At 39.5% G+C, this 26,784-nt stretch overlaps 1 protein-coding gene across 2 annotated transcripts; it reads left to right on the top strand.

Annotated features, from left to right (window-relative positions):
• Positions 1 to 9,215: 9,215 nt before the first annotated feature.
• On the top strand, positions 9,216 to 20,067 carry LOC131558751 (short-chain dehydrogenase/reductase family 16C member 6-like). Of its 2 annotated transcripts, XM_058806770.1 has the most exons (8): positions 9,216 to 9,319; positions 12,671 to 13,014; positions 15,563 to 15,694; positions 16,665 to 16,764; positions 17,547 to 17,691; positions 18,242 to 18,367; positions 18,939 to 19,066; positions 19,375 to 20,067. In XM_058806770.1, exons 2-7 carry the CDS (start codon positions 12,694 to 12,696, stop codon positions 19,030 to 19,032), a joined length of 918 nt encoding a protein of 305 aa, XP_058662753.1. In that variant the 5' UTR covers positions 9,216 to 9,319; positions 12,671 to 12,693; the 3' UTR covers positions 19,033 to 19,066; positions 19,375 to 20,067. The 2 variants fall into 2 exon arrangements, with proteins under 2 accessions (XP_058662753.1, XP_058662744.1); XM_058806761.1 differs by having other exon boundaries at positions 18,939 to 20,067.
• Positions 20,068 to 26,784: the final 6,717 nt, after the last annotated feature.

The raw sequence follows: 26,784 nt of genomic DNA, 5'->3' as shown, positions 1-26,784 counted from the left end.
AGCATCGCCGCTTCCTCAGTTCGCAGCGGGAGCGGTAACGGCAGCGCCAGTCAGTGGGGGCGGCGGGGAGCGGGCTCCAGCCGCTTCCCAGGTGGTTCTACGAGGGAAGCGGTTCCTTCCTCCGGAGGGCTGTGGCGCTTCAGAGGTCGGGTTTGGAAATCATTTATTTAATTTATGGTTTCTGTAATCACTTCGCAGGCATCCTGGAGACCAACAGCTCTTGGGGGATCGTGTTGGCTCCGGGCTGGGACTATTTGTGGGTGTTGGTTCCAAATGCAGAGTCAGGCGCTGTGAGGCTGTAGCTGTACACCACTGTACACCTTGGTAGGAAAAACCAGGAATGTGAGGTTGCCATCTGGGCCATCTCTTTGGCCGTACCTTCCTGACCAATGTTTTGTTTCCCAGTGTTACGCCAGATGAAGTTACGTATGAAGTTACATAAACATGCAAAACAAAACTCTACCTACCAGTATTTGGGAGTGCACACAAACAAATGCAGATGTGAAAATAAGAACAGAATCGTTAAAGCTCAGGCTTGGTTTTGGTTGCTTCTAAGTGAAAACTAGTGCCCAAGCTGGCCTGTGCATTTTCTTTGCTTAGCAGATTGACAGATCACTGCTTTTCTTCAATAACTATAAGTGACCTGTCAAAAAAAAGAAAAACAAAAAAAACCAAGAGGTCTTTATTGAACATGATGGAAAGTATTTTCCCACCTTCCTTACTAACCTTCCCTTCCTAATATATTTTTCAATCTCAGTTTTCAGATGTCTAGAAATTTTCCAGTGGAGCTACATGTCCCCATAAGGAAAATTTAAGCCCAGTGGAAAGTTTACTTTTTAAGTTACTGTTGACATATGTTAGGCATGATCCACAGATAAAACAATCCATGGATCACAGCTTAAAATGCAACAGGTTGGCAGATGTATATTGTTTACCAATTTAGTGGTATCGTCAATCATTTATAGTTCTTCTCATTGCACAGTATAAATATTATGTGCCTATTCTCTAATACCTACAAGGGCAGGTAAGTGAGATAAAACCCCAAGACTTTAATTATAGTACATGACATACTAACATGGATGGACCAAAAACATGCACCTTACATATAAAAGGTCTTTTTCCCAAGGGAAAGTTCACAGGCATTATCTAGAGATCAAAAGGCATAAAAGCAACATTTCCATAATTATTCAGAAGCTGCTGTAATGCACAAGCATGTCAATTATATTTTCTCCATTTATCCATCAGAAGCATTAAATGCAAAACTGTTTTCTGTGGCTTAGGAAGCCCCTGAGTCTATATACACTGAGGGAGCCCTTGTTTGCTTTCCCTGTTCTTACACTGTTTGCCAAAGTACGTGCTGCTGGCTGCATGAGGAGTAAAATACAAGGTTAAAGAGATGTTTTGACTAACACAGTATGGCTCTTCTGCAGTGAACAGTGTTGCTGCCAGTGCTGTATAGGTATCAGACATATCAGATCTGGTGTGTAATTTAGCTTTCTGAAATGAAACACTTCTTTCTTGAAACTGCTGCTCTGAGCAATAAGACTGTTCTCCACAATCACTTTGCAAAGTGTCCAATACTTATTACATACATACATAAAAGACTGTTGAATCTCTGAAATGGGACTTCTAGTAGGCAATCATTAAAAACACTGGGTTTTAATACACTTTTTCTTGTGTATGTATTCATTTTATAATCAACCTGCATAAAATAATTACAACTTTTGTCATGAAAATCAGTCTGCTGTCCAGGACTAAGGGTGTAGAGGGAAAGGGCAGTTTCTTTCATTTACACCTCGAGGATGCCAGTCACTTGTTGTCACCTGCTTGTTTATTGTGAGAAACTGAATAAGCATTCAGTTCATCCACACTATTTGGGATGTTATATTCCTTTATCACACCTCTCCCCTCTCAATTCTTCCAGGCTGTTGAAATGTTTCTTAGGCAAAAACTATTGCACACTCTGAGAGCCTGTTCACTCTTTGGTACATCTTCCAAGTTGTTCTAGATCTTTTCTGATATGGGAGTAGAAAGCAGGGGAGTTAGTTCTCACTTAGCATGGAATATGTGGGTGCATGATGGATTGATCATGGTGTGATTATTGCTTTGTATTTCCATATCATTTCTTCCCTGAAAAACTATTACATCACTTTGCATGTTATTCTGATATATTTCCCAATGCTTTCCAAACTCTTTCCCTTCTTTAGAGACCATTGATTTGGGTTTAAAAAGCATATTTTGAAACAAAATCCAGTCAAAAACTAGGTGGTCTTGTGGTCTTGTTTTCTCCAAGTGTAATTTTCAGAGACAGGAAGGAGGTTGAGGAAGATAACGTTGGTGGAACTCTCCTTCAACCACAGGAAATTAAATGGGCAACAATAAAGCATTTTAAAAATGGCTTTCAGCTATGGAATTAACATGTTACAGATTTCAAGTCTAGTACAGAAAATTTCAGGAATTCAATTTCAGAAATTTCAGAAATTAAGGGAGCAATAGTGAGGAATACAGACCTTCAGAAAACATAAGGGACTTACTTTATATTCAGATATATGAGAAATGACACTGTGAGTGCTCAGATAATATCCTGCATTCAAATGGAAGAAAAATGGGCAAAAAAGTTCTGTCTCTGTAATACTGAGATGATTTCATAAGATTTCTGTGGGTGAGGTTCCACACTTAGCAAGTGATGTTTTGGGGAAAAAAAAAAAAATCACAAAATCAAAATTTCCCATAGCTATTCAGTCAGCTGTGGACAAAAGTTTTAATTTCTCAATTTCTAGTATAAAATACAGTGACAAGTAAAGGACTACAAACACAGTGATAAGTTTTTTTCCTTAGGTTAACTGAGAGTAAAGATCTCCTGGACAGGTTTCCTTTCTTCACAAAATTCTTTGAGACTTTTTCATCACACCATTTTGTGCTGCTGTGGCATCACATGCATCAGCCTTTTGCCACCTACCAACATGATTGATACTCAGTTTAATCCATCAATAGCTAGCTACTATAGGGATTACAATCAGAGCTGAAATGGGACAACAATGAATTTTAAAATAAGAATCTTACATATAATACTCAAAGATACAGAAGTTTATTGTAGGAAAAATGCATAAACAAATGCATCAGATGCATTTCAAACAAGTGTAGGCAGAGGGATATAACAAAATCCTCAAAGTGTAAATATAGTAATAAAATAAGACAAAATCTGCAACTTAAAAAGGGCTTGTGAAGTGTGATTAAAAGAGCTGGACAGGATTTTTCTATCTCCTTTAGGATTTGAAATATCTTTTTCCTTATTCTCTATAACTTTCTAACCTACAGAGTACTGCATAGGTCAATAGACTCATTAGTACTCAAGACCTCAAAGCACTGAATATAAATCATCTCCCTAGTTTAGATCAGAATTTTACTGCTGTTTGCACTGCATGTTGTGTCATGTGTACCATGCAGCATAAGTGTGTAGCACTGAGGCACGTCTAGAACCTGTGCAAATCAGGCCTGTACACTCTTAGCTTCTTTTGGGGAGTTGTTCAACTTAAATGTTAAGTGGACTATTAAGTGGATCATAGAAATCCAGATCTGCAGATGAGAGAGAGTGACATTTAAGTTTGAATCAAACCTGGCAAAGCAGAGGTGATTTAATCTCTGGTACCTCAGAAATCAGCTGGATCACTCCAAAAGCAGCAGGTTTGTAATAACTCTTTTGAAGTAACCAGGGAAACACAGTGAAACATTATCCAAGCCAGTACTCCTGTAAATGTACACACTTCATGCTCAATGTTCATGAATTTATACGTTCTCTGAGAAAATAATTTCACCAACATGTTTATGTGTGGATTTCCTCTGTAGCTGAAGACCCTAATAACTTAAAAATTGTAGAGAAAAGGGCAAGTTAAAATGCAAAAGAAAAAAGTGCTGTGATTTTGCATGTAGCAGAGACATGAGGTTAATGTCATTGCAACCAGCAGCTAAGTAAGATATCATGGACATAAAAGTTAGCAAAAAAATATAATCAATTTTTCTTTTCATAGCATTTATTTCCAATTTACAGGCCAACAATGCAGAGTTGGCCTGTAAATTGGAAAAAAAATCACTCTTTATTTTCTTCACAGACATTAGCAGCATTATCTCAGCTTTTGAGAAATACAGTCCAAGCCAAAATCAACCATCACAGGACATGGCAAGTATATTCTGGCAGTCACAAAGTTTTACTGAGGGACAGAGGTACTTTCTGTCTTATTGAGATGCACTTACATGAGAATAGGCAAAAATCCTTAATAGTTCCATCAGCTGATACTCTAGAAAGTATGGTACGGAGCTGAAAAACCCCATCTCCTTCAGGCCTACAAAAAACAAAGTAACAGAGGAGCAAAGGAGCAACTTTTCTTTTCATGGTAGCTTAGAGTGATACAGGTATGGAATGAAGCTGAACGCTCAGAATTAGTGGCCACATGTTACAGAGTGCATTAGAATAGACTAGAAACTCTGCACCTCATTCTCCCCAGGCTGTTAAATATCTAAAACAAGGCAAAAAGCAACAGAATTTAAAAAGAAGGAAAAGCAGAGAAATGAAGATTAGGTCTGGCCTAATAATGGTCTGAACCATTATTCATTTCCTTCTCCCCCTATCATTTATGTTCACTTCTAGCCCCTACCTGCATGTAAGGCTGCCCGGGCTTTCCATAAGGGCACAGATCTGCAAGCCCAGATGAGATATTCATGACTGCCACACTTGGGAGTCCTCCCTCCAGCACATGGAGGTTTAAATTAGTTCTTTGGTTACACCTTGCTGTTTCCATTCTGTGTTCTCCTCCAATCCCTACATATTCCTGTACTAGAACACACTCTCCAACCCACTGCTTTCCTGTATATTCAATTAATAAATTAAAACTTTGCTAACTTTTCTTTCTGTTATCTGGATATCAGCCTTGCTGCTTCATTTCCCAGACATCAAACCTTCTTTGGTGGTTTTGCTTCCCTGCTGTGTCTCTAATTTTTCCACATCAGAAACCTTGCATTAGTCTTTATTAGAAAGCATTTTTTCCAAGTCCCAAATGGTAGGAAACTGCCCCATTCTCTTTACTATTCAGCAAAAATTATTAATTACCTTTTTTTTTTCAACTTCTCCACTTAAATCCATCCTGACAGCCTGTACATCATAAATGATGTTTAGCCCAGACTCCTCCAGTAACTATTCAAAAATTATTTTTTCCCTGAAGAAAGCAGAAAAATCTCTTGTGGGACACTTCCTCCTACAGTACAGGCAGGTAAGTAAGGGTGCTAATAAGAACACACCATGGGCACACAGGGGAGCATGCAAAAGGTCTGAGCAAACAGCTACATAGCAGCAGTCTCTTGGCAGCTGCTTGTGGCAGCCAACAGATTACCTGTGTCATTGTGCATAAAGTTACAGCTTACACATTGGCAAATAAAATCCTAGTGTGGGATCAGAAAACATATGCTGCTAAACAAAGCTGATTTATATTTTATATTTATATTTTTATATTTAGAGCTGTCCAGCTCTTGGACACATAATAATATTTGATATTTAATATTTAAAATCTGAGCATATGTGGTAACATTTCTGCATCACACTAGAATGCACTTTTTTTTTTTATTCATCTCACTGTTCTGAATAGAGTGGGTTAACTCTGGAGATGGGAGGTTAGCCAACACTGCCTCATTACCAGACTCATGTAACAGGCATTCATGTGTGGTAAAGAACATAATTTCACACACACCCCTGTGTATAATACTACCTGTTGCCATGGTTAGAGGCAAGAGCACCCATACCACACTTTCTTATGGCATGAGAACCCCAGTTAAGTAGTCATATTTGGCAAGCTTTCACTCCTCTTGCCACACAATCCTCTGCACTGTGTGAGCATACAATAAATTTCACCACAGAGCTGGCCCATATCAACACATGCAAATAATGCTTAGGGAATTAAAAACAATCTATCAGGTCCTGACATTGGAAACACATCTTAACAGGCACTGAACTATGGGACCTGAGCATCCAGTGGCTAAGTCATGGTGATACTTAGTGCTGGCATGTTACTATTCCAATGAGAATTTGTCCCTCTCCTAATGTCTGAGGAACACCAAAGCTGCTGGTGTATTTGCTGTGTAGTTTGTAAATACTTTGAACAGATGTTAATGCAGCACATCTCAGCCCCTCACCCTCCCAAAACAGGACTTGGCACTTTTCCCAGATGAAATGAATAGGGCACCAGTGAGGAACAGTTTGTCACTTTTACAATTCCTCTATTTTTAAGTCTGCTAATACACAGAACTAGAATTCCATAAATCTCCATTAGACAGTAAAAATTACTCAAAGGAAATGCACATAGTAAATGAAAATTCAGAATGCCACTTAGTCTTATGTGTTCAGAATGATAATCCTTCCTCTTGACTGGAATCTCCTTTGCCCCAGCTGTTTGTCTTCTGCAGGAATAAAAAAGGAAAAGTCAATTTTGAGGAACTCAATTTTGAGGAACTCTGGCAAAGTGGTGTTTGTCCTGTTTACTTCAGAGGCAACACAGGACACATATGACTACTATGAGCAATGCACTAGGGTTTTTATGAAGACCACTCCTCTCCTAGAAGTTGCAATGTGTGACTGAGGACAAGTTTGTGTAGGCTGCAATTGCAGTGACATACCTACAATTGCTAAAGCAGCTCATACTGCCAATGAAAACTTAACCATAGAGTTACAGAATACACTGAGTTGGGAGGGACCCATCAGGATCATGAAGTCCAACTCTTGGCCCTGCACAGGACACCTCAAGAGTCACACCATGTGCCTGAGAACATTGTCCAAACTTGATTGCACCAAGCTTCTTGAGCTTTGTGCTGTGGCCGCTTCCCCAGGGAGCCTGTTCCAGTGCTCAGCCACCACCTGGGTGGAAAATCTTTTCCTGAGATCCAACCTAAAACTCTCCTGACTCAGATTCATGCTGTTTCCTTGAATCCTGATGAGAGTGAAGGGATCAGTATCTGCCCCTCTGCCCCTCCACTTCCCCTTGTGAAGATGTTGAAAAGTGCAATGAGGTCATTTTAGAATTCTACAGTAAGCATTCAAAGAAAGCAGAAAGATCAGACTGTTTACAAGCATGTTACAGTACTCCACTTCAACAGCTGGGGTACATGGGGGACAACTGATGCTTTAGTATCAAAATATTTATTGCATTTTGAGTGTTCTGATGGGAAAAAAAAAGAAATAATATGAGAGCTTTTAAGAGAATACGGCTCCAACAGCATGACAGGATATTCTTGTTTTTTACTCTAAAGTGAGGATGACTGTTCTAATCACCATGCAAATGCATTTATCCAGCTTAGACCAACCTTAACTCTCTATTTGCTTTATCCATGCTTCTTGTGACACATCTATAATCAAGATGAAGTGGTAGTGAAGTCAGGTGAATGTAATAAAACATCTACCACAGATTCACATAAACAGCACTCCGAGTGGTACTGGGTACACTGTTCCAGAAGAGGTGCCATTATCTACCCAACAACAGTTGCCAAGTGCTTTCCTGAAGTAAAGGAAGGCCAAAATACAATACAGCCCTCAGTAAAAAATGCTACAGACTAGTAGTACACTTATACAGCATAAGTACTACAGAGAAGCAGAAGTGACAGCACTTACAAAGCTCCTCAAACATGTTCTTATGACTTGACTGACCTTGGGTTCCTTTGAAGACATCCAGTGGGACGTTACACAAAACAAACAAACAACACCAGTCCCAGTTCTACACTCCTGGAATTCTGACAGCACTCAAAAATCAGTCCAAAAGTAACATGTGGCAAGAGGGTGACATCCTCATCTGATACAAATGAGCATAGTTCCATTTCTAGACTAGAATCAAGAGTAATGATTCCATCTGTGTATTCTCAGACACAAGACACTGAAAGATGAAATCTGACAGTCTTAAAAATAGTTTCTCTACAAACTAGTTTTAGTCTTTCATAATGTAGGCTAGTAAAGTGAAGCTGTCTGGTGAATTTTGTTTCAGCAAGTTTTATTCAGCACATTTCTTACATGCCCAAAATCTTCATACCAGGTGGGGAAAGGGGATGTGTCTTCCATCTTCTAGCCTCCAATGCCAATCATAAGGTCATTCTCAATGTTAAATACTATTAACTTCCAAGTATTAATGCAAAGCTCATATTTAAACACCTTTAAAATTAAATAACTGGGGTGGGTTTTTTACACTTTGTTGTTTTAAGTGAGCCACTTTAAAAAGAATTTTTTCTAAAAAGAAAGCAGCAGCAGCCACTGTCACTGTTTGACTATCATTATCCTCCTAAATATACTGCTTTAATACAATAATACTGGAAAGTAGGCATATTAGCAATCATGATAATGATTTGCCAAGCAAATGCCTTCAGTCATATTTTTTCTGGTGGAACTAAGTGTCCTCTCATCATACAAACTTTCTTTGAAGTTGTGAATGGTCAGCAACTCACAGTTCAGAGCTCTGCTGCCTAAGGATAAGCATATGGTTAAAAAAACCCTCCAAAACAATGCTGCCCTAAGGGACTTATGTAAATATATAGCAGAAGAGCATTTCACTGAATTAGCAAACCAAATACTCGTCTGGGTAGAGCCAGAACTCATTTTTTAAACTGAAGTGTCATTCATTCCCTCAAAAGGACACCACCCTGAAAGGGTCACACTCAGCCGGTGAAGCCACTTCCGTGCAGCATGGCTTCAAACAGGCTAGGTGACCTCTTTACATCAACCATGCCTTTAGGGGCAGGTTTCAGCACGGACTGATAACCACCTCATGTGTATAAATACTTTTTTAAAACAAACAAAAAACAACAACACAACAGAAAACAACCCACGGAAAGTGCGTGGGGAGTTAGGGCGTTGTCCCGAGGGCCTCCACCCGGCAAACTACTCCGTCCTTGGAGCTTTTGACCTACTCCGGTCTCAGGAAGAGCCCACAGGGCATAAGCGTCCCACGGCCGCCCGGGGCTGCAGCTCTCCTTCCCGGGGACGACCCCACAGCTCCGAGCCGGGCCCGCTCCCCCCGCCCGCTGAATCCCATCCCGGCGGCCGGCAGCCCCGGGCGGAGCGCGGACAGCGCCGCACGCCCAGCCCGGCCGAGCGGGCACCGGCCCTGCCCCGGGCATCCGCTCAGCCCCGCGCTGGGGCGGGCTGCCGGATAAAGGCAGGGCTGTCAGCGAAGGCAGGGCTGCCTGGCTCCGCCCCGCTCTGCTCCCTTCGCACCGCTCTCGCCCGCCCGCAGAGCCGCTGGGCCACGGTGGGCGGCGGTGGTTCCCTGTCTGTCCTCCAGGCCGGCAGGAGAAGGTACCTCCGGTGCTGGGGCGTTGTGGGCCGGGCGGGCGCTGGGAGACGGGACGGGACAGAACAGGACAGGGTATGCGGGCCGTATGTGGGAGGACCGAGGCCGTGGGCAGCCGGGCGCTACGGGGCAGTGGTGCGTCCTGGGCAGGCGGCCTGAGGGCGGTGAGCTGGGCACTGCTGCTTGTGGGCTTTCTTATGCTGCTGCTTGGGTTGGTAGGCGCGCTGTGCCAAGCCAGAGTAAGGTTATCCAGCATCCCCCGGGGGCTGAGGAATTTACTGCTGCGCTTGGGCAGCCTCAGCTACAGGACTGCTGTACTTCTGTGGGATCGCAGCTCTCCCGGTACAGTGAGAAAATTGCATCCTTGCCAAACGCCGCTCAGGTGATTGCGTGATCAACCTTTAGTCCTCCCACTAGCAAGGGTGGTGTGCGTTCAGCTGGCAGCCTCAGTCCTGGCTCTGATTCGGGAGCAGTGATGGTCTTTAAGACTCTCTCAGGTCTGCAAGAGCCTGTCGGTGGTGAGTGTTGGCATGTACCAACAAGCCTTTGCTGGCCAAATTATCTACACTCGAAGTCTGTCTGATAAAATGTGGCAGCAGTGCTCTGGCCACAGAAAGAAACAACTTTCCCAGGCATTGTCCTGGGGGAAAGTCTGTGAGAAGATCAAAGAAAAGAATGAGAAACAATTCTTACCTTCACTTGCTGCACGTGTTGTTGTGAACATGTGGAATGCGTTGTGGAGATTTGTTTAACAAAGGGTGGTTTCTTAATTAGCCAATGGTGATGGTGTTTGGATTGGTGCACCAGTTAGGTCCAGGTGTATCGTAACTGTCTATAAAAGCAATGGATTTCTTATTAATTAAATATATAATAAAGAGATTGATCAGCCTTCTGAGTGTCATGGAATCAATGCTAATTATTACCCAGCTGGGGGCCTGCAACCACAATAAAACGTAGAGCATCTGATAATTTCTCTACTGCATAAAAGCACTCCACACTTATGTCTCTGTGGACAGAGGCATACTAAAAAAACAATACAAGGTATCAGAAGTGATTTGAGATATGTGCCAAAGGCCCCCTTGGCAAATTAACTTGTAAATACACTCCTGCTCACTTTAGTTGACAAACCAAAATTGGCCAGGTGAGCGGCCAATTTAATTGTCTGTATGGATATGCTTGGTTACAGTAGCTGGTTTAATTAGCAATACTGATGCATTGAGTGAGATTGGAGGCCTAGTCAGATTTGTGTTAGGGGAGAGATGTGGCTGTGGAAGTTAAGCATCTTGTTGAAAGATGCAGAGTTGATCTTCTAATAGGAAGTCTCCTGTGATCTGCATGCATAAACAACTCTGCTTCGTTAAGTGATAGGCATACTTTTCTGCAAGATCTAATGTGCCTCTGACCTATATAAGCTTAATTCTTACTTGAAGAATTACTGTCATAAATTTTCAACTGAGTTCAAATTGTGTATTGCCTCTGAAGGCAATTGCCTCACTTGGTTTTCCATAGGGATTAACTTAAACATCTTTATCTATGCCAGAGATACCAGTCTCCTTGCATGCAAATGGAGGGTTTTATGTTAAGTGCATTAAATTAGTGCAATCAGGTTAAATTCAGAAGCTGAATTTATTTTAAAGACTTTTTTCTTCTGTTTTAGACTCAACAAAGAACTTGGGCTTCCAAAAGCTGGCACATTTTTATGTGCATTGAATTTAATAACATTTTTCTTTTATAACTCTATTTTTGCTTAGAACTGTAATGTCTGTATAAATAAGAGAGCCTGTTATAGGAAATGCTAATATTGGCTCTAGAAAAATGTTTCAGTGCTGTTTTGTTATTTGTTTCACTTCTTACTGGAGTTACTGCCTCTGCACCCATTTTGTCACATTTTAATGAGACTGAAGAATAGAAAGTACTCAACAGGAAGCATTCACCCCCTGCCTTTGCCAGAAAGAACTTGTTTCCTACCCACTACATCTGTGGCAAATGTTTTTTTTCTGTTACCAGAACAGTTTTAAGATGTTCCAATGTTTCTACCAGAAAACTTTCTGAAATAACTAGCTCTGCTCTAGCAGAGGCCTGTTTCTTTTCAAGACCGGCCCATGTAGAAAACCTGAGGCTCATAGTAACACGTGTATGTTCACATGCTCAATTTCATGAACTTTGCTCAGAGTAGCAGAGACCCAAGTTACTTATCTCCTGGCACTTGTCAAACATGATTACCTATACACATGGATAGCAACGTTAACTAGGAGATGTAATCAGGCTGGGTATGTCTAAAGGTTGCTAAAGATGCTAAATGTCTAAAAGTGCTAAAGGTTGAAGTGTAGGTGCCAGCATGCTCTATCTTTAGCTGAGAAAGAAGATGTTATTGCTTCACAATGTTGTTAGTCAAAGATTAAAACCTGTTTTTAAGCAAGGATTAATTTCTTGCACAGCTGTTGTATGCTGGAAAATGAAATAACATTCCTCCAAGGATTTAAGGCCTGCTTGGTGTTGGCTTTACTGGGATGTGTACAGATTGTGATGTTAAACATGTACCTGAGATGGTATGATTCATGCCTATGGCATTTGCTTTATGAAGGGAGGTGAAGAGAAAAAACTCAACAGCTTTGCAGTGCATTGCCAAAGAGCTTTGTTCAACTGCAGAAGCAGGCTCTCCTCAATAATGGTACTACAGGTAGCTGAAAAGTCAGTAGTGACACACAGGTATTTACCTAGTGTGCTTTGGAGATTTACAAGCATATTGTCTTCTGAAGCTCCTTATACTCATGTTTTTTCAGCGTAATTGGGACTGTGACTTGTTCTGCATATAATTTCATGGTGACAGGGCGTGCCTATGAAGCAAAACATTGTGGTCCTAAAAGGAGAATTTTTCCTGACCTATAGCACTAGTGTGTGAGCACTGAAGTTCTTTAATTAAACCATAAGTTTTGATTTGTAGTTGTCATGCATTTCTGTTTGAGATGCTCAGTGGGCAGATTTTTATTAGTAGTAGTAGTATGTATTTATTTATTTTAAATTTTTGTCCACATTCTGTCAGAGCAGAGAATGAAACCTGTGGCATGAGGGATGGGGAATTTCTAAAGCAGATGAGGGCGGGTATTTCCTATTGCTGCTGAATGGTAAATGAATTGTATACTGCATCCTAGAGGAAAGTGGAAGCAACCTGGAGACAGAAACAGGACAAATGGATTACATATGCAGGTGTATGCCTGTATATTTCTTTGAAACAATACTCAAAAGCAGGGTGGAGAATATTTAGAATGGATCTGAAAATGTTTTTGCAATGTTGACGTTTGTGTTTTCTCTATGGTTTACCCTATCTGGTAAATGTTTTGGGTTTTTTTAATCAGATATCTGAAGAAATAGCCTGAAGATGAACTTCTTCCTGGAAACATTAAAAGTGATTGTACTTCTTGTTTACTACTTACTGGAGTCACTGGTGTTCTTGGTTGTTCCTGTACGGAAGAAGAATGTTAGTGGTGAAATCGTATTAATAACAGGAGCGGGAAGTGGCATTGGAAGACTCTTAGCGGTGAAGTTTGCCAGCCTTGGAGCCACGGTGGTCCTCTGGGACATTAATCAAGAGGGGCTCAAATGCACAGTAGGACTGCTCAAGGAAAAAGGAGCAGGAAGAGTACACTCTTATGTCTGTGACTGTAGCAAAAGACAGGATATCTACAGAGTAGCTGACCAGGTAAAGTATATTTGTGGCTTTGACATTATTCCAAGATGAGTGCAAGCATGGGTGTAAGATGCATGAGTAAGTTTTCTAGTGGATTCAAAGCAAGAGATTACAGTTAATTAATTCTGAATGTATTGCTTCCTATCTATTTCAAGAATTCTTGATTTTAGAGTTGACTTGTGTATCTCTATTCCTTAAAAAATAAAAAGAGCTGGCTCTTTTTTTCAGTAGCTCATTTTAGCTGAGTAGCTTCTTATTTATTCATTCAATGACCAAGCAGGCCCTTAATCGTGAAGTGCGGAAAATCAATTTATTGAAGCTAAAGCAGTATTTCAAGTTCTGGCAGCCTTTTACCAAAAGACCATACATTGTAAAAAGGATTAACTGCTTAGGCAATTTTCACATATTTCCATTGCTGTGAAGAGATTTTGGCAGACTTACTTTATCTGAATTAATAAATGTATCTTGATGTCTTAAATACTTTCATTTTTGAAGAGCTTTGTAAACATAGCATGTGGTTAAATAATTTGGGCAGACTAGCAGTGTTGCCAAAAGCTAATATTGTTAAACAGTTTCAAGTCTAAGAACCTGTTCTCATTCACTTAAAATTTGCTAATCTTAACTGTTGAACTAAGAGATTTCCGCAGTGTGTCTTGCTTGGGGATGATTTTTTTTAATAAAAAGTTCAGCTGTCTTCAGGAACATCTTTTGGTTGAAGTAATGTTTTATTGCTCTTTAAGAAGCTCTAGCTTTCTGTCTTTTTCTGTCTGTGCAAAAATGACTATGATAGGCTTTCTGATACATGAAGCTTGTGTATGAATTGCAGCTCATTAGAGGCTGGTGCTATTGGTTTTGTATTCCAGTAATGCTGATCAGCTTTGGTCCCCCTTGCAGCTGTTAGACCAGCTGAGCTGGACATCTGCTGTCCTTGCAGAGAAGTTGCATGTCTCTCCATAGGCCTGTAGCTGTGCTTCCTATTGAACTGGGAGAGCTGGAGGAGGAATATTGTAGTGTGAAGGATACTGGAATGAAGCAGATGAAAATTAACCTTTAGGTTTGAGAACTTGAATTGAGGGCTAACACTCTGGGCCCATGGAGAAAAGCAGTGGCTGAGCCATGCTGGTGAAACTTGAAAAAGAGAACTGAGTGTAGATTTGTGTGACATGGGTTCAGGATGATGCAAACAGAGCTTGCAGGAACAAAGAAGTTGCGGTAGGGTCCAGTGTGTGGTCCCTCACTTAAAACCTTTTGTCAGCAGTTCAGCAACTCAGATTCATTAATAATGCTCATGCTAATCTGCATGGTAGAAAACACTACCATTATTTCAGAAATGTCATGTCCTGCTGATGATGTAGAATTATCCAATCTTACCAGTTTCAAAAACACTTTAGTACAGGTGGTGCTTGGTGCCACTGCTTAATTCATGCAGCGTAGTAGACTTTGGTTCTTAGTGTTCATATCTTTGGGAGATATGACAGCATGGTTCCAGGTCCTTTTTCCTCTTCTGGTGATTCAGCTTTATGCAGGCTTGGAGTTTTGCAAGACTATGGTCTTGCAAACTAAATTTATGCTGGTAGGGCAGGATGTGTTTGAAAATTTTGCTCCTGATGAAACAGTTTTATAGCCAAAATGAAATGTATGTGGATCTTTAATATGTGCTTCATCAGCCACACAGAGACAGCATGAAAAAGTTACTTCAGTAGGAAGAAAACCAAAAGGCTCTTCGTGTATCATGTCATTGTTTCTTTCCTGTACCAACAGATGAAGGACAGCCTTTTGGCTATTAAAACCGATAGCTTAAAATTTATTTCTAATGTCTCTATTCCAGAAGTACCCAACTCCTAAAGCTTAGTTAAAAAAAATAGACAAGATTAGAGCAATTTTAAGGAATACGAGGAAGTTGAACTAGAATAAAGGATAGGTGATAAATTATTCTTTAATTCTTCGCTGTGTTACCCATTTCATTTTTCCCAGGTAGCTCAGATCAATGACTTGTATCTCAAATTCTGTTTTAAATACGTTCATTCTCCTTTGGAGAGCTGACATAATATCTTGCAATCAGCTGGCCTACACTTGTTCTCTCAAATGGGTCTGTTCATGAAGGCTCTCAGTCTGAAGCTAAAATGAAAACTGTACCTCCTCTTACTGAGTTTAATGTATATGTATTATTTCTTAGCCAACTTAATTTCTGGGGTAGAGCGTACCAGATTCTAGTCCAGAATTACTATTTAGTTTTAAGATGTGTTTACTGTAGAAAAATACTTGTTGTATTAGTTAAGCTTTCTCCATTGAAGACTTATCTGGAACATTTGTCCTCAGAAACAGAGGTGCTGAAAGCAAAGCTTGTGTGGAGCTGTTGAGCTCCACAAATCTGAAGAAAATCTGTTTGAGAGCTCACATTTAAAAAGGCATCAGGTGAGACTGCAAGAACCTGAGGTGTTTGGATCCATAACAAGTTCAACTTATTTAAATGTGTAATATTTCTGTTAAGTTTTCATCAATAATACTTGGGAAGAATGTCTGGATTTATTGCACATTCTCTTGATGCTTTTTGTTTTAGGTTAAAAAAGAAGTTGGTGATGTCAGCATCTTGATCAACAATGCTGGTGTTGTAGTTGGGAAGAGATTTCTTGATTCTCCAGATTCACTTGTAGAAAAAACCATGGAAGTGAACATAATGGCACACTTCTGGGTAAAACCTGTATTTTGCATATACATACTAAGACATCCTTTTAACATGTTTTCAATGTATTTTGCCTTTTAGAATTGAGGAAAACATATAGATGTCTTTGGAAGTTCAGTCAGAAATTAGACAAGAAAGTATTTATTTGCTCTGGAGTGGGTCAAATTTTTTTTAAAAGCGTGGAAGAATGGATTCTTTGGGAATCTCTAGTGTAGGCAGGTAGAAGCACTTCACATTTAGAAATTCTCTTAAGAACTGAAGTCCACCATCTGCTAAATTCTGAGGCTAGACATAAGTCAGTGTCTCATTATTAACTGACATGAAGCAGGCCCATGTTAATAGTGGCTGCCCTGAGAAATGTTCAGTTCTACTTCAGTTCTTCTGTTCTGTTAATGTTCTAGTTGTTCTGTGGCTGTGATAATTCCAGTAAGAAACACACACATTGTGATAATCCTCTTGATAATAAGTGAAGCTTTTGTCCAGAATGAGTAACCTGGTGTGCATTTTCTTCCTTTCAGTGAAGGCTGGTCACCTATATGGTGTTTCTATCATAAAGAATTGTATAAAAAATATTCAATCATGTGTCAGTTTATTTAGAAATAAATTTAATCATAAAGATGTAATGAATTTAATGGAAGGAAATCTTTGCCATTTCACAAAATTTGCAGTGAGCACTTAATTCTCATTTGAAAGAAACTTCATGACTAGATTAAGCCATATATTTAGCTTTCATCAAGTTACCATCTGTCTTGGGTAGTACAGGTAGGGTAGGAACTCGCCATTTAAATGGTTGAAGCTTGGAGTTCAAACAACATGCAGTTCAAGCTCCACATACATACACACATCTTTCCACAATGGAAGGGGAAAGCTTATTTAATCTGTTGGGAGAATTTCTCTAAAACCATCAACACCTTCAAAATATTGTGGCGTGTAACTTACTTAGTAAAATGTTACATTGCAGCCCTGATTTACTTTGCAGACTTACAAAGCCTTCCTCCCAGCAATGGTTGCCGCCAACCACGGACACTTGGTTAGCATAGCAAGCTGTGCAGGACTCTGTGGAACCAGTCAGGCTTCAGGTAGTGTATTGAAGAGGATTAAAGCTAATATTAATTGAAGTAATTAATTTTATTTTAAACTGTGCGGCCAATATCTATGGGGGGGAAAAAAACCTAACTTATTTTGAATTTTTGGATCTTTCCATAGAGTTAAAGCCAGTAGTCAGACTTTCAAAACAGCTGCCTTTAAACAGATCATTTCTTTGCAAAGCATTTTCCAGAAGCTCAGCAGTGCTGTGAAACAAATTTTTCTGCCAAGGCAGAAGGATCTAGAAGCCATATAGAGCTTTGGAAGCTGAGAATCTCAGTGTTGTTAAAATTTACTTGCAGGTTTCTGATAGGAGAGAGGCCACATTAGATTTAGAGGGAGCTCAGAAGGCATTTCTGGAATATGTATACAAAGAGGGCAGAATATGAAATAAGGTGACATAGCAGTAAAAGAAATCTAGCTCCAAGAGAGTTTCAAGTTGAAACCACATTAGAGAGTCTTGAAAATGTGAGTTTGAGGCATAACAAGTGAGTGCATGGATTTAAAGAAAAAATGGTAGAAAAACAATTTCATTTACCATTGTTCGTAGAGAGTGAGAAAATGGTAGCAGAGATGTCATGAGAAACTCTGTTTGCCAGTCTAGAACAACAGTTGATTTAGGAGAGGAAAGAAGAGGAATGAATCAGATCAAAAGCAAATTTTAACCTAATCCTGAAAACCATTCCTATTCTGATGTGAAGTGGTTTAGTATTAGACAATAAAGTTTAATTTTTAAATTTAAATATTTAACTGCAATTAATGTTTTATTTTACAGATTACTGTGCAAGTAAATTTGCAGCAGTTGGTTTTGCAGAGTCAATTGATATAGAGATGAGAAGTCTGAGAAAGACTGGTGTTAAAACCACAATTGTGTGTCCTTACGTCATAAACACGGGAATGTTTGATGGTGTTAAATCCAAGTAAGTAAACTCTTGTGAGGTTTTTATGAAAGTTGCATTTTTAGCATGTTATAAATCCTTATTTCCTTTATAAAAATCATGAGCCAGGCTTTTTTCTGCTTGTATTGTTTTTAAGACTTCAGATGGGTGTTATCCAGTGACTGGGCAACTCAAACGGCCTAGGTACTTTACTATTCATTTAAGCTGAAATGTGAAACGTAATTGGTGTCCTTTCCTTTGCAGAAGCCAAATGCTCCATTTGTCCTCTCTGGTTTCTAAACCCCCATTCTCCTCCTGAAATTGATGATATAGCTTTGCTCAGTATGCATGTATAATGACAAAGTTTGGGAGCCAAATACAAGTCTGGTGTGTCCTAATGGTTTTGTCTTATGAGAGGTCATACAGGGGAGAAATAATCATGTCCACTCACTCTAACATACTGAAGATTCTGTTGTTCTTAGGACTTGTGGTATTTATTTCTTTTTTTAGTTGAATAACTGTAAAATTGAGATTTCTTTGAAGAAAATGTGAATCCAAAGCAATTTGTATGATAGCAATAAATATTTTTCAGGTGGCCACGTTTAATTGCTAATCTGGATCCAGAGTACGTGGCCGAGAGGATAGTCAGTGCTGTTCGGCAGAACCAAGAAGTTGTGCTTATGCCACGCATCGCTTATCTTTTACTTTTTTTAAAAAGGTAAGTTATATTTCTTTTCCCATCTCTCTTTTCTGTTTGGGGATTCTTAAAGTATAAAAGAAGTTTCTACTTGCTGGTTTGAATTTTCATTAAGTTATGCACATTTTTGGAAGGGTTTTGTTTGTTTGTGTCTGTGGGTTCAGTCTACCCTTGGGCCATAGAACAATGGCAGAAATGTCTAACTGTGCCTTTCTGACTCCACTGGGGGGCAGTTTTACTGGGGGCTGTAGAGACCACCTGCTTCTCCATAACTGCAGTCAGAGAATTATCGGTTGGAAAAGACCTCAAAGATCACCGAGTTCAACTGTAAATCCATCTGGTGTCTTGCTGTAGCATTTGGGCACTTTTGACTCTGTTGCAAGCCAGGCTGGAATACTGATCTGTCTATAACTCAGGTTGCCAAATGAGTGTAAAAGATATTTTGAGAGGACCAGTGGGTCTGTATTCTAAAGAGTATACTGCCTAATACTACCAGTTTTAGCCAGGTTAAACTAATTCTGTGATAAAACTGCACAACTCTTCTGATATCTCTTTGTTTCTTCTTGTCTTCTTCCATGTCCCTACCTTACAGCTTCCTACCAGTGAAAGCAACAGTTCTCCTTTTAGACTACTTTGGACTCGATGATATGATGAATACCTTCAAAGGTCGACCAAAGAAGGAGTGAAAAAGCACAAAATTCAGAGACCAGCAGCTCTAAAGTGGGTGTTGAAGTTAGTTAAAGGTGGTGGTGGGAAAAGTTTGCTTCACTAACAGCTGTGAACTTTGGGTGCCTCATTTCTCAATAGTAACAAGATTTTTAAGAGTTGCTTTTTAACTGGCTCTTAATCAACAGTTTTCATCTGAAGTATTGTTTTTGAATTGTTTTCTTTTCACCTCATTATGAAAATACATTAATTGAACTTATTTGCCTTGGTTTATAACACCTTAAAAGGGGTCCTGCATTACAAACCAATAACTGGCAACTCTGGGGGGAAGAAAAGACCAAGAAACCACATGTATTTAGCAGGTATTCAGAAAAGCCTGTAGTGGATCTGACTTCTTGCTGCCATTCAGTGAACCATGAGGATGAGCTGTACTGCTGGTGCCATTACCATTCCCTGGTAAGCTGAAGAATTCACGAATTTCCTCAAACAACAGATTGTAACTCTTACAAATGGAAGTTTTGGGAGATTAAAAATACACACTGTGTTGGTGAAAAAAAACAGTTACATTTATTAATTTTTGGAGGTGTGATCTCTCAACTCACAGATGACAATGGATGTTGGGACAGGGATAGGGAAGGATATGTAAATTAAGATAAACTAAGCAATTGTGCTGCTAATCTACTTTGTGCCTAATTTATTTTAAAAGCTAATACTATGACTGCAACTTTGTAACAGAAGTCTTTGTATCTTTTAAGTACAGTATTTTAAGAACTATTTTAAATTGTCACCTCCTAAAAAGAATAAATTTGTATTTATAAAGCATGAGACTGCCAGTCTAGGTGGGCTGTTCAATGTCTCATCAAAAGAGACAATGAACTACTAAAAGCAAGGGTGTTGTGTTGTATAATAGGGGTTTCTCTTGGGATTGTTTCAGAAAAGAATGATGTTGACAGAACTGAATGGTATCATTACAGCCATCCTTTGATGTTTTGCTTCTCTGGGTTGGGTGACAGACTGCCTTGTGTCTACAGAGACTTGGTTTACTTTCCCTTTACTCTTAGGACTGTCCATTTATTTTGAGCATATGCTGTGGAGGTGTTGTCCTTTTTGACAATGGATGCTTAGAAAGCTACTTTGACTTTTTGTAATCCAAAACAAGAAAAAGGAAGCTTATGTGTACATCACTTCTGTACATGCTAAGTCCACTTCATCTCACAGTTCTCTGCTAGCAATTGATATAGTAATTGGAACAGTATGGAGAAAAGGGGGACTTTTTTAATGGGGAGTCTTTTTTTTCTTTCAATGATGGCCTACAAACTATCTTAATTTCCCTTGACTATACAAATAGTAAGGTTTATTAGCAGAGAAAGGTTCACATAGAGCTACTTTACTACTCTACTGATGAGCAAGAAACACAGAGTAAAACAAGTGTGTTAAAAATCACCTTACCTTTATGATGGATTTATGAGAGCTAGAGTTCAGAGTGATGAACAAAAGATTTGTTTCAATCTCCTTTCAGATCTTCAGCTTCTCTTCCTCAAAATTTTTACTCATTTTACAGTACACCTCAGGAAACAGAAGTTAACCAAGTAAAAGAGATTGTCTCAATGTGCAATCCGTGCACACATTGCAGTGTTCACAAATTCTACCACTAATGACTATGTGGTGTATCTGTGTCTTCAGCCTCCTCACCTTTTTATACTAACAGAACATACTTTTCCCTCCTGAAGCAAAGGGGAAAAGTGAGCTCTGCATATGAACACTATGAGTATCAAACTCCAGCTCTAGTGAGAGCAAGTAGCTTTTCATTTTTAGTGTCTTTGTGAACACCTTCTCTTGAGGAAAATTAGAAGCAGTAAGTCTGGCAGTAGGATTTGGGGATTTTCAGCAGGTTCATGTTTGCCAAAGCCCTAGGAGAATTTTACCTGAAAATCTGTGCCAGATAAATACATCTCCATGGAATTTTCCCACAGAATCAGTAGAAAGGACCTGTGCTCAATTAAGTTTTGTGTATCTCTAAGGTTGGAAACTCTACAACCTCTCTGGGTAACCTGTTCTAGTGTTTTTTCACACTCTGTTTAAAAATGGATAAATGAAAATTATGTGTAAATTCAATGTACTTTATTTCATGTCCTTTCAGAGGATACCACTAAGAGTCCGAGTTTGCATTTCACACCTTCCTTTTAGGTACTTATACACATTGGGGCTCAACCTTCTCTCAAGACTAAGCAGTCCCAGAAATCTCACCCTCTCCTTGTATGGCAGGTGCTCCAGTATCTTAGTTATCTTTGCAGCCCTTCACTGGGCTCACTGCGTATATGCAAAAACTAGTTACGAGCATATTCATCTCTCTCAGAGACCAATTTCTGTACTAGACTGAGCATGCATAATATGTCATACAGAGCTTCAGTAGAAAATCTCTGCTTGCTAGCTGTCCTAGTAGGAGTACACAAATAATGGCTTTTACATAAATGTGCTGCTACCACATTAAATATTGTGGTCACTGGTAAATTACATCAGGTACCTGGAGGATAACAGCCTGTCCTGTGGTGGTTTTTATCTCCTATGATGGCATGACAGATGTGGAGTTGTATCCTGGAGGTCAAACAGCACACATCCTTCCCCTGTGTTCAGGAGGTTGCTTGGAGTGAGTGTTTGGATCTTCTTATATCTGAGATGTAAATGTCTTAAGATAAAAGGTGGCTTACTTCCAGCATAACAATGATCTTGACTGATTACTTTCCTAATGCCAAAAAAGAGTCTTTCCGTCTGCTCTCAACAAGAAAACTCATGGAAGGATCACTGTGGCAGCCAAACAAGAAGATAAAACTTAAAAAGGAGGAGCATTTCATTTGTGACATCATAATGTCTGACTGCTGGACAATATATCAGGCAGCTCCCACAAAAGAATTGTTGGTTTCATGGCCACTGCCTGAAATTTTAAATAGTCTCTCCCAAAGAATGACTGTCCCAAATTTGACTGGGATGGCTGCATTAGCCTAATAATAATGTTTATGGTGATCCAAAAGCAATCCATAGTATTTTATGGCCTGCTATATTTCTATTTCATGTGGGATCATATTCCTGTGGTAGCAGAAATCATGCTGTCCCCTAATGCTTCAAAATACAGAGAACATAGTGCCAAGAAAAATTAACTTGATTAAATCCTCTGAACAAGATTGAGAAGGAAGGCAAACAAAAAACCAGCAGCTGAGATACAAGCTCCATTATTATTTTATGAATTTGGAATTCATTCCCAGAAGCTGTGTGCACCTGCCTGGAATCTGGTGTTCATGGTGGTCTGTTGTCATTTTAGGAAGGAGCCAAGCAGGTACCTCTTCTCTGGTAACTTTGTTCGGTTGTTCTTCCAAAGACACCAGTGTGCACTGCATAGTTTGCTGAGCAGCTGTTCAAAGCCATAGGCTTTGTAAAATAAGCATTTCAGCAAAATAACTTGGCTTCTCTCACTGACTTTTTCTTTGCTGTGGCAATCAAGAGAAATTATTTTGGATCCACAGTTCCCAGATATTCTAGGAAAATGCAGGATTCCTGCCCCTCAGGTGATACTTTAATACATGTTATCAATGCCTCAGTGTGTGGGGCAGCACTACAAGCAGGGATTTTTGTCCACTCACTGCATTACACACTTTCTCTCTAGTCTTGTGTGTCTCCAGCTTGATGATATTTTCTCTGCCTTTCAAAGCCTCCAAGCTAACAGCCTGAGGTTCTGTGAGAACCTCATAGATAGCCTGTGGCCTATGGCTGAAGAAAACATAGCTCTGCCTAGGGAAGAGAAGTGGAAAAAAATCCCACCTTCTTCCTTTGCCCTTGGCAATAGCACACTAGGGAGATGAGTGCCCTCAGGATTGCAACAGAGATGTTCAAGACAAATATGTGACAAGGACAGAAGTTCTATGCCAAGGTGCTCTGTGTTGTTGCAGCTCCTGGGTAGTTACTGCTTGATTAAAACAAACCTTGGCTCTTGGTACAGCTGTGTTGAGAAATTTCACACCTTATCCAAGGTCAGGCATAACTACATCTAAGGAAACATTATTCTGTAGGACTTGTAGTGGAGTAGTCTTCCACAATCCCTGCCCCAGACGGATGAACCCTAAGACATTGTTACACTTTTGTCTCCCCACCTCTTGGGGTCCAGAGGCAGCAACCCCAGCTTTGGCACAGAAAGAAGAATCAACAGAGCCAGAGCATGAGCAGTAGCAGCAACCCTGTCAGCACATGCCACCAACAACAATTACAGAGGTCCTTGCTGAACAAGTTTGGCCTGTTAGTACCATGAACTTCATGCCTAGAAGGTGCCATAGTCTAGGCTACCTGGGTGATGGTGCAGTCCCCCTGGGCAGGTATCTGTATCATCTCTGTTAACTGTATTGCTGTAAAGGCAGCTTGCTCAGAGATTAATGCAAGGTGATATATGATAGCTGAGGAATCTCTTGAGCACATGGTCTTTAATGCTTGTTCCCCAGAAATGGGAATTCTTGTTGGAAGGTTAACATGGAAGGTCTTCTCTATATTAATTCTAGAAAACACACTTTGCATTATTCATTGTCTGTGTATTTCTGTCATGATAATGATGATTTACCCTGAAGCACACTCACACAATGCACCATGCACAGCTAATAAAGCTACAAAACTGATTTGAATCATGCTACAGCTATTGCAGAATGTCCTACCTGTGTTTTGGGGAGCTTCTAACAAATTAAGAGAAAGCTGTCAATTCCAAGTAATCACATCAAGGGTGTTGTATCAAGAAGGAGCAAATATCACTAGAATAGCCAGGTGAAGTGCTTGTTTGCAGTGTTTCCTTCAGCAAGTATGTAATTTCTACCCTCTGGTATTTAGTTGGTCTCTAACAGAGGATGGGAGTAATTGTCAATGTGCCTAGTTGAAATTTCTGTGTTAAAATTTCCTCAAAAAAGGAATACCAAGTTAATCCCACCAAAAAGAAAATAAAAGTACTTGAAGCAGGCAGAGCCTGCTGTAGCAATTATCTCCACCAGCAGCAAGAGGCAGAAATCTGTTTCCAACCTTGCTCCTGAGCCAAGGGCTTGGAAGACAGCTCTGAAACTAGTTTATTCAACCTTTATTTTTTCCACGTTGACAATGAAATGTCTGACTGCCCTCTTTCATGCTTTTTAGATCCAGATATTTTTATCTGCAATGACATTTATTACAACATTTTAGGGATTATGGATTGGTCCTTAGCATTCAGATAATTGAAAAAACGAAGTATCTTTCTTTTAATTTGTGTATGATTGTAACTCTGCCTGTCTAAATGGGTCAGGTTTTCAGCTCCCATTCAAAGGGGAGAGAGCACTTAAACAATCGCTTCGCATTCAAGAAGTAATGTCCTGACATCTGCTTTTTCCTAGATTTGGAATGAGGCAGCTAGATTTGTTGGAAAATAACCACAGTATCCAAAATGGAAAACCCCCTTAGAAAAGAAGACTGGAGGAGGGATAAAAAAACTGAGGAACTTTAATTCTCCAGTTCAAATGAGAATCCACTAAATATATGGAAAATGCAAGAAAAGAGGGAAGGTTGATATTGGTGATATTGTTGATGAGTAATTAGTTGGTACATGGTCTCAATAGGGGTAGGTTTGCATTGTGTCTCACAAGCAAGGTATTTTGTAAAAAGGATAAGCACTTCAGAAGAGTGGAATATAGGATATATATGAACATATCTATATATGCACACTTCAGTTATACATATATGAAGTATAATGTTTAGATTTTGTTTTGATTCTGCATGCACAGAGGTATAAAGAGGCAGACAGGAAGGTTTCCAAGCCTATCCCCTTTTAAAAGTATTTTCAACTAGTTTTTACAATTTAGTATACTGTAGCAGGTTTGAGATTTACATCTGAAGCCAGGTAGTGACTTGTCTGTCAGATGAAATAATCTCTTATCACAAGTATTTTATGGAGTAGCACCCCTGACTGCTAGGAACCTAGACTAAGGAGACAGTGGCATATTCACAGCATTTATTTTTATTCAGCCAGCCACAAGCCTAGCCATTTTAACATCTTTTTTCAGAACATGGCATGTAAACAATAGATTTTTCACATCCACAGGAAGAGCTGTTGCATTATTTCCAGTGTGAAGGCCTGTCCTGTATTATTCTTTTCTATGTATATGCTTTTTTGTTTTGTTGTATTACAGCAGAAAAAGCCACAAAGACATACCCAGAGTATCTACCTGTGTTCTTCACCTGAGTTATAGATTGATTTGTTTGGGGTTTTTTCTTTTTAATAGTGTTGTCTTAAAATCCAGAAAGTAGCAGTAGAAGTCCAAGGAGATCAAGAGAACAAGCTAAGGGATAACTTCAGGATTCATACCAATTCTTTTTCTGAGGGTTTTGAAGGAGACAGAGTAGTGCAATAAATTATGCCTTTGCAACCAAATACAAATTCTCATGACTATGTTGAAGCATGTGAGCTTGCCACTCTGAAATCCAGGAAATCACCCCAAGGAAATCTACAATGTCCATTCTTACATTCCTGCATGTAAACCATTAAAGCTTCTGTGGTGGTTAATGAAGTTCAGGATTCATTAGGGCTTCACCCCTGTGTATTCCATTAAAACAGTTTCGGGAGACATTCTGCCAGAGGACTGGTCTCTGGATTTTATACACCTACTAATATTTTTAGGATATTTTCACATTAATAGATGCAATAATCTTTTAAACTGTAAACCAAATATAATCTGAATAAAGAATGAATTGAGGAAGGGACTTAGAAAATGTGGTAACTAAAATAGTCTTTTCCAGAGACTGGGGTCAAAGAGTGCTAAAATCTTGTATTTTTTCCTAAATGGGAAAATAAGTATCCTTTTTCTTTCCCCATTGTAAGCAGGCAAGAATTTTTTACTTTTTTTGGGATGCATTGATATCTGCGAATTAGGGGCAGAATGGCCCTGCATCTTTCATCAAGCAAATAGTCAGGGCACTGCGTCAGTAGTGACTTAGTAGCACTTCAACATTTCTGGAAATTCCTTGGCTTTTATCCTGTTGCCACTCCCTAGCTGGACTGTAATGAGACTTGGATGGAAAATTTTAAGAACCTTTGTATTTTGCCTGCATGGAGAAAGGACTGCTATAAACTGACTACTGTTACCTTGGATATTTTTAGAGATTAGCAGAGTTGATTGATTGTAACTAGACTATAGTCTCTTAACAAAAGTAATTGTCTTAGAAGAAAAAGATAAATACCTATAAACTTGCACACACATATGTGTTAACTTTAGATTACAGTTAACATAATGTAAATAGTTAGCTTCAGTGGTATGGAGACTTCCAACATTAAAGTGGCTGATGGTTTGAAAAGAAATTGAGGTAGAAAGACAAAACAAAGGCAAATCACAGTCAGTACAATGCTGATAATAATTGTTTGTAGTTAAGATTTGTGTATGCTCTGATGCAGCTGAGAACACAGAATTTAGCAGTGGCTTTCCACTGAGGCTGGAATGGGATTAGAGTGGGCAGCACTTGGGGAGTGTGCACCCTTGCATTTGCTTTTCTGCATATATATGGATATTTGCGTTCTGCATGAGGTGATGTTTTGGATCACTAGTTCTGTGTAAGAACCTCAAATAGCACCAAGTCCAATGTCTGCTATTCCAGACAATAGACTATTTTTTAACATTACTAATGTGGAATCCTCATAGGAAAATACATGAAGGAATGCCTTTGATTAAACCCTTATCTGTTTTTCAAACAATATGCTCATCATAAGACTAGTTTGAAGGCTTATT

The sequence above is a fragment of the Ammospiza caudacuta genome, chromosome 1 (genome assembly GCF_027887145.1).
Source record: "Ammospiza caudacuta isolate bAmmCau1 chromosome 1, bAmmCau1.pri, whole genome shotgun sequence".
Classification (NCBI taxonomy): domain Eukaryota; kingdom Metazoa; phylum Chordata; class Aves; order Passeriformes; family Passerellidae; genus Ammospiza; species Ammospiza caudacuta.
This window is presented reverse-complemented; position numbering and strand designations above follow the sequence as displayed.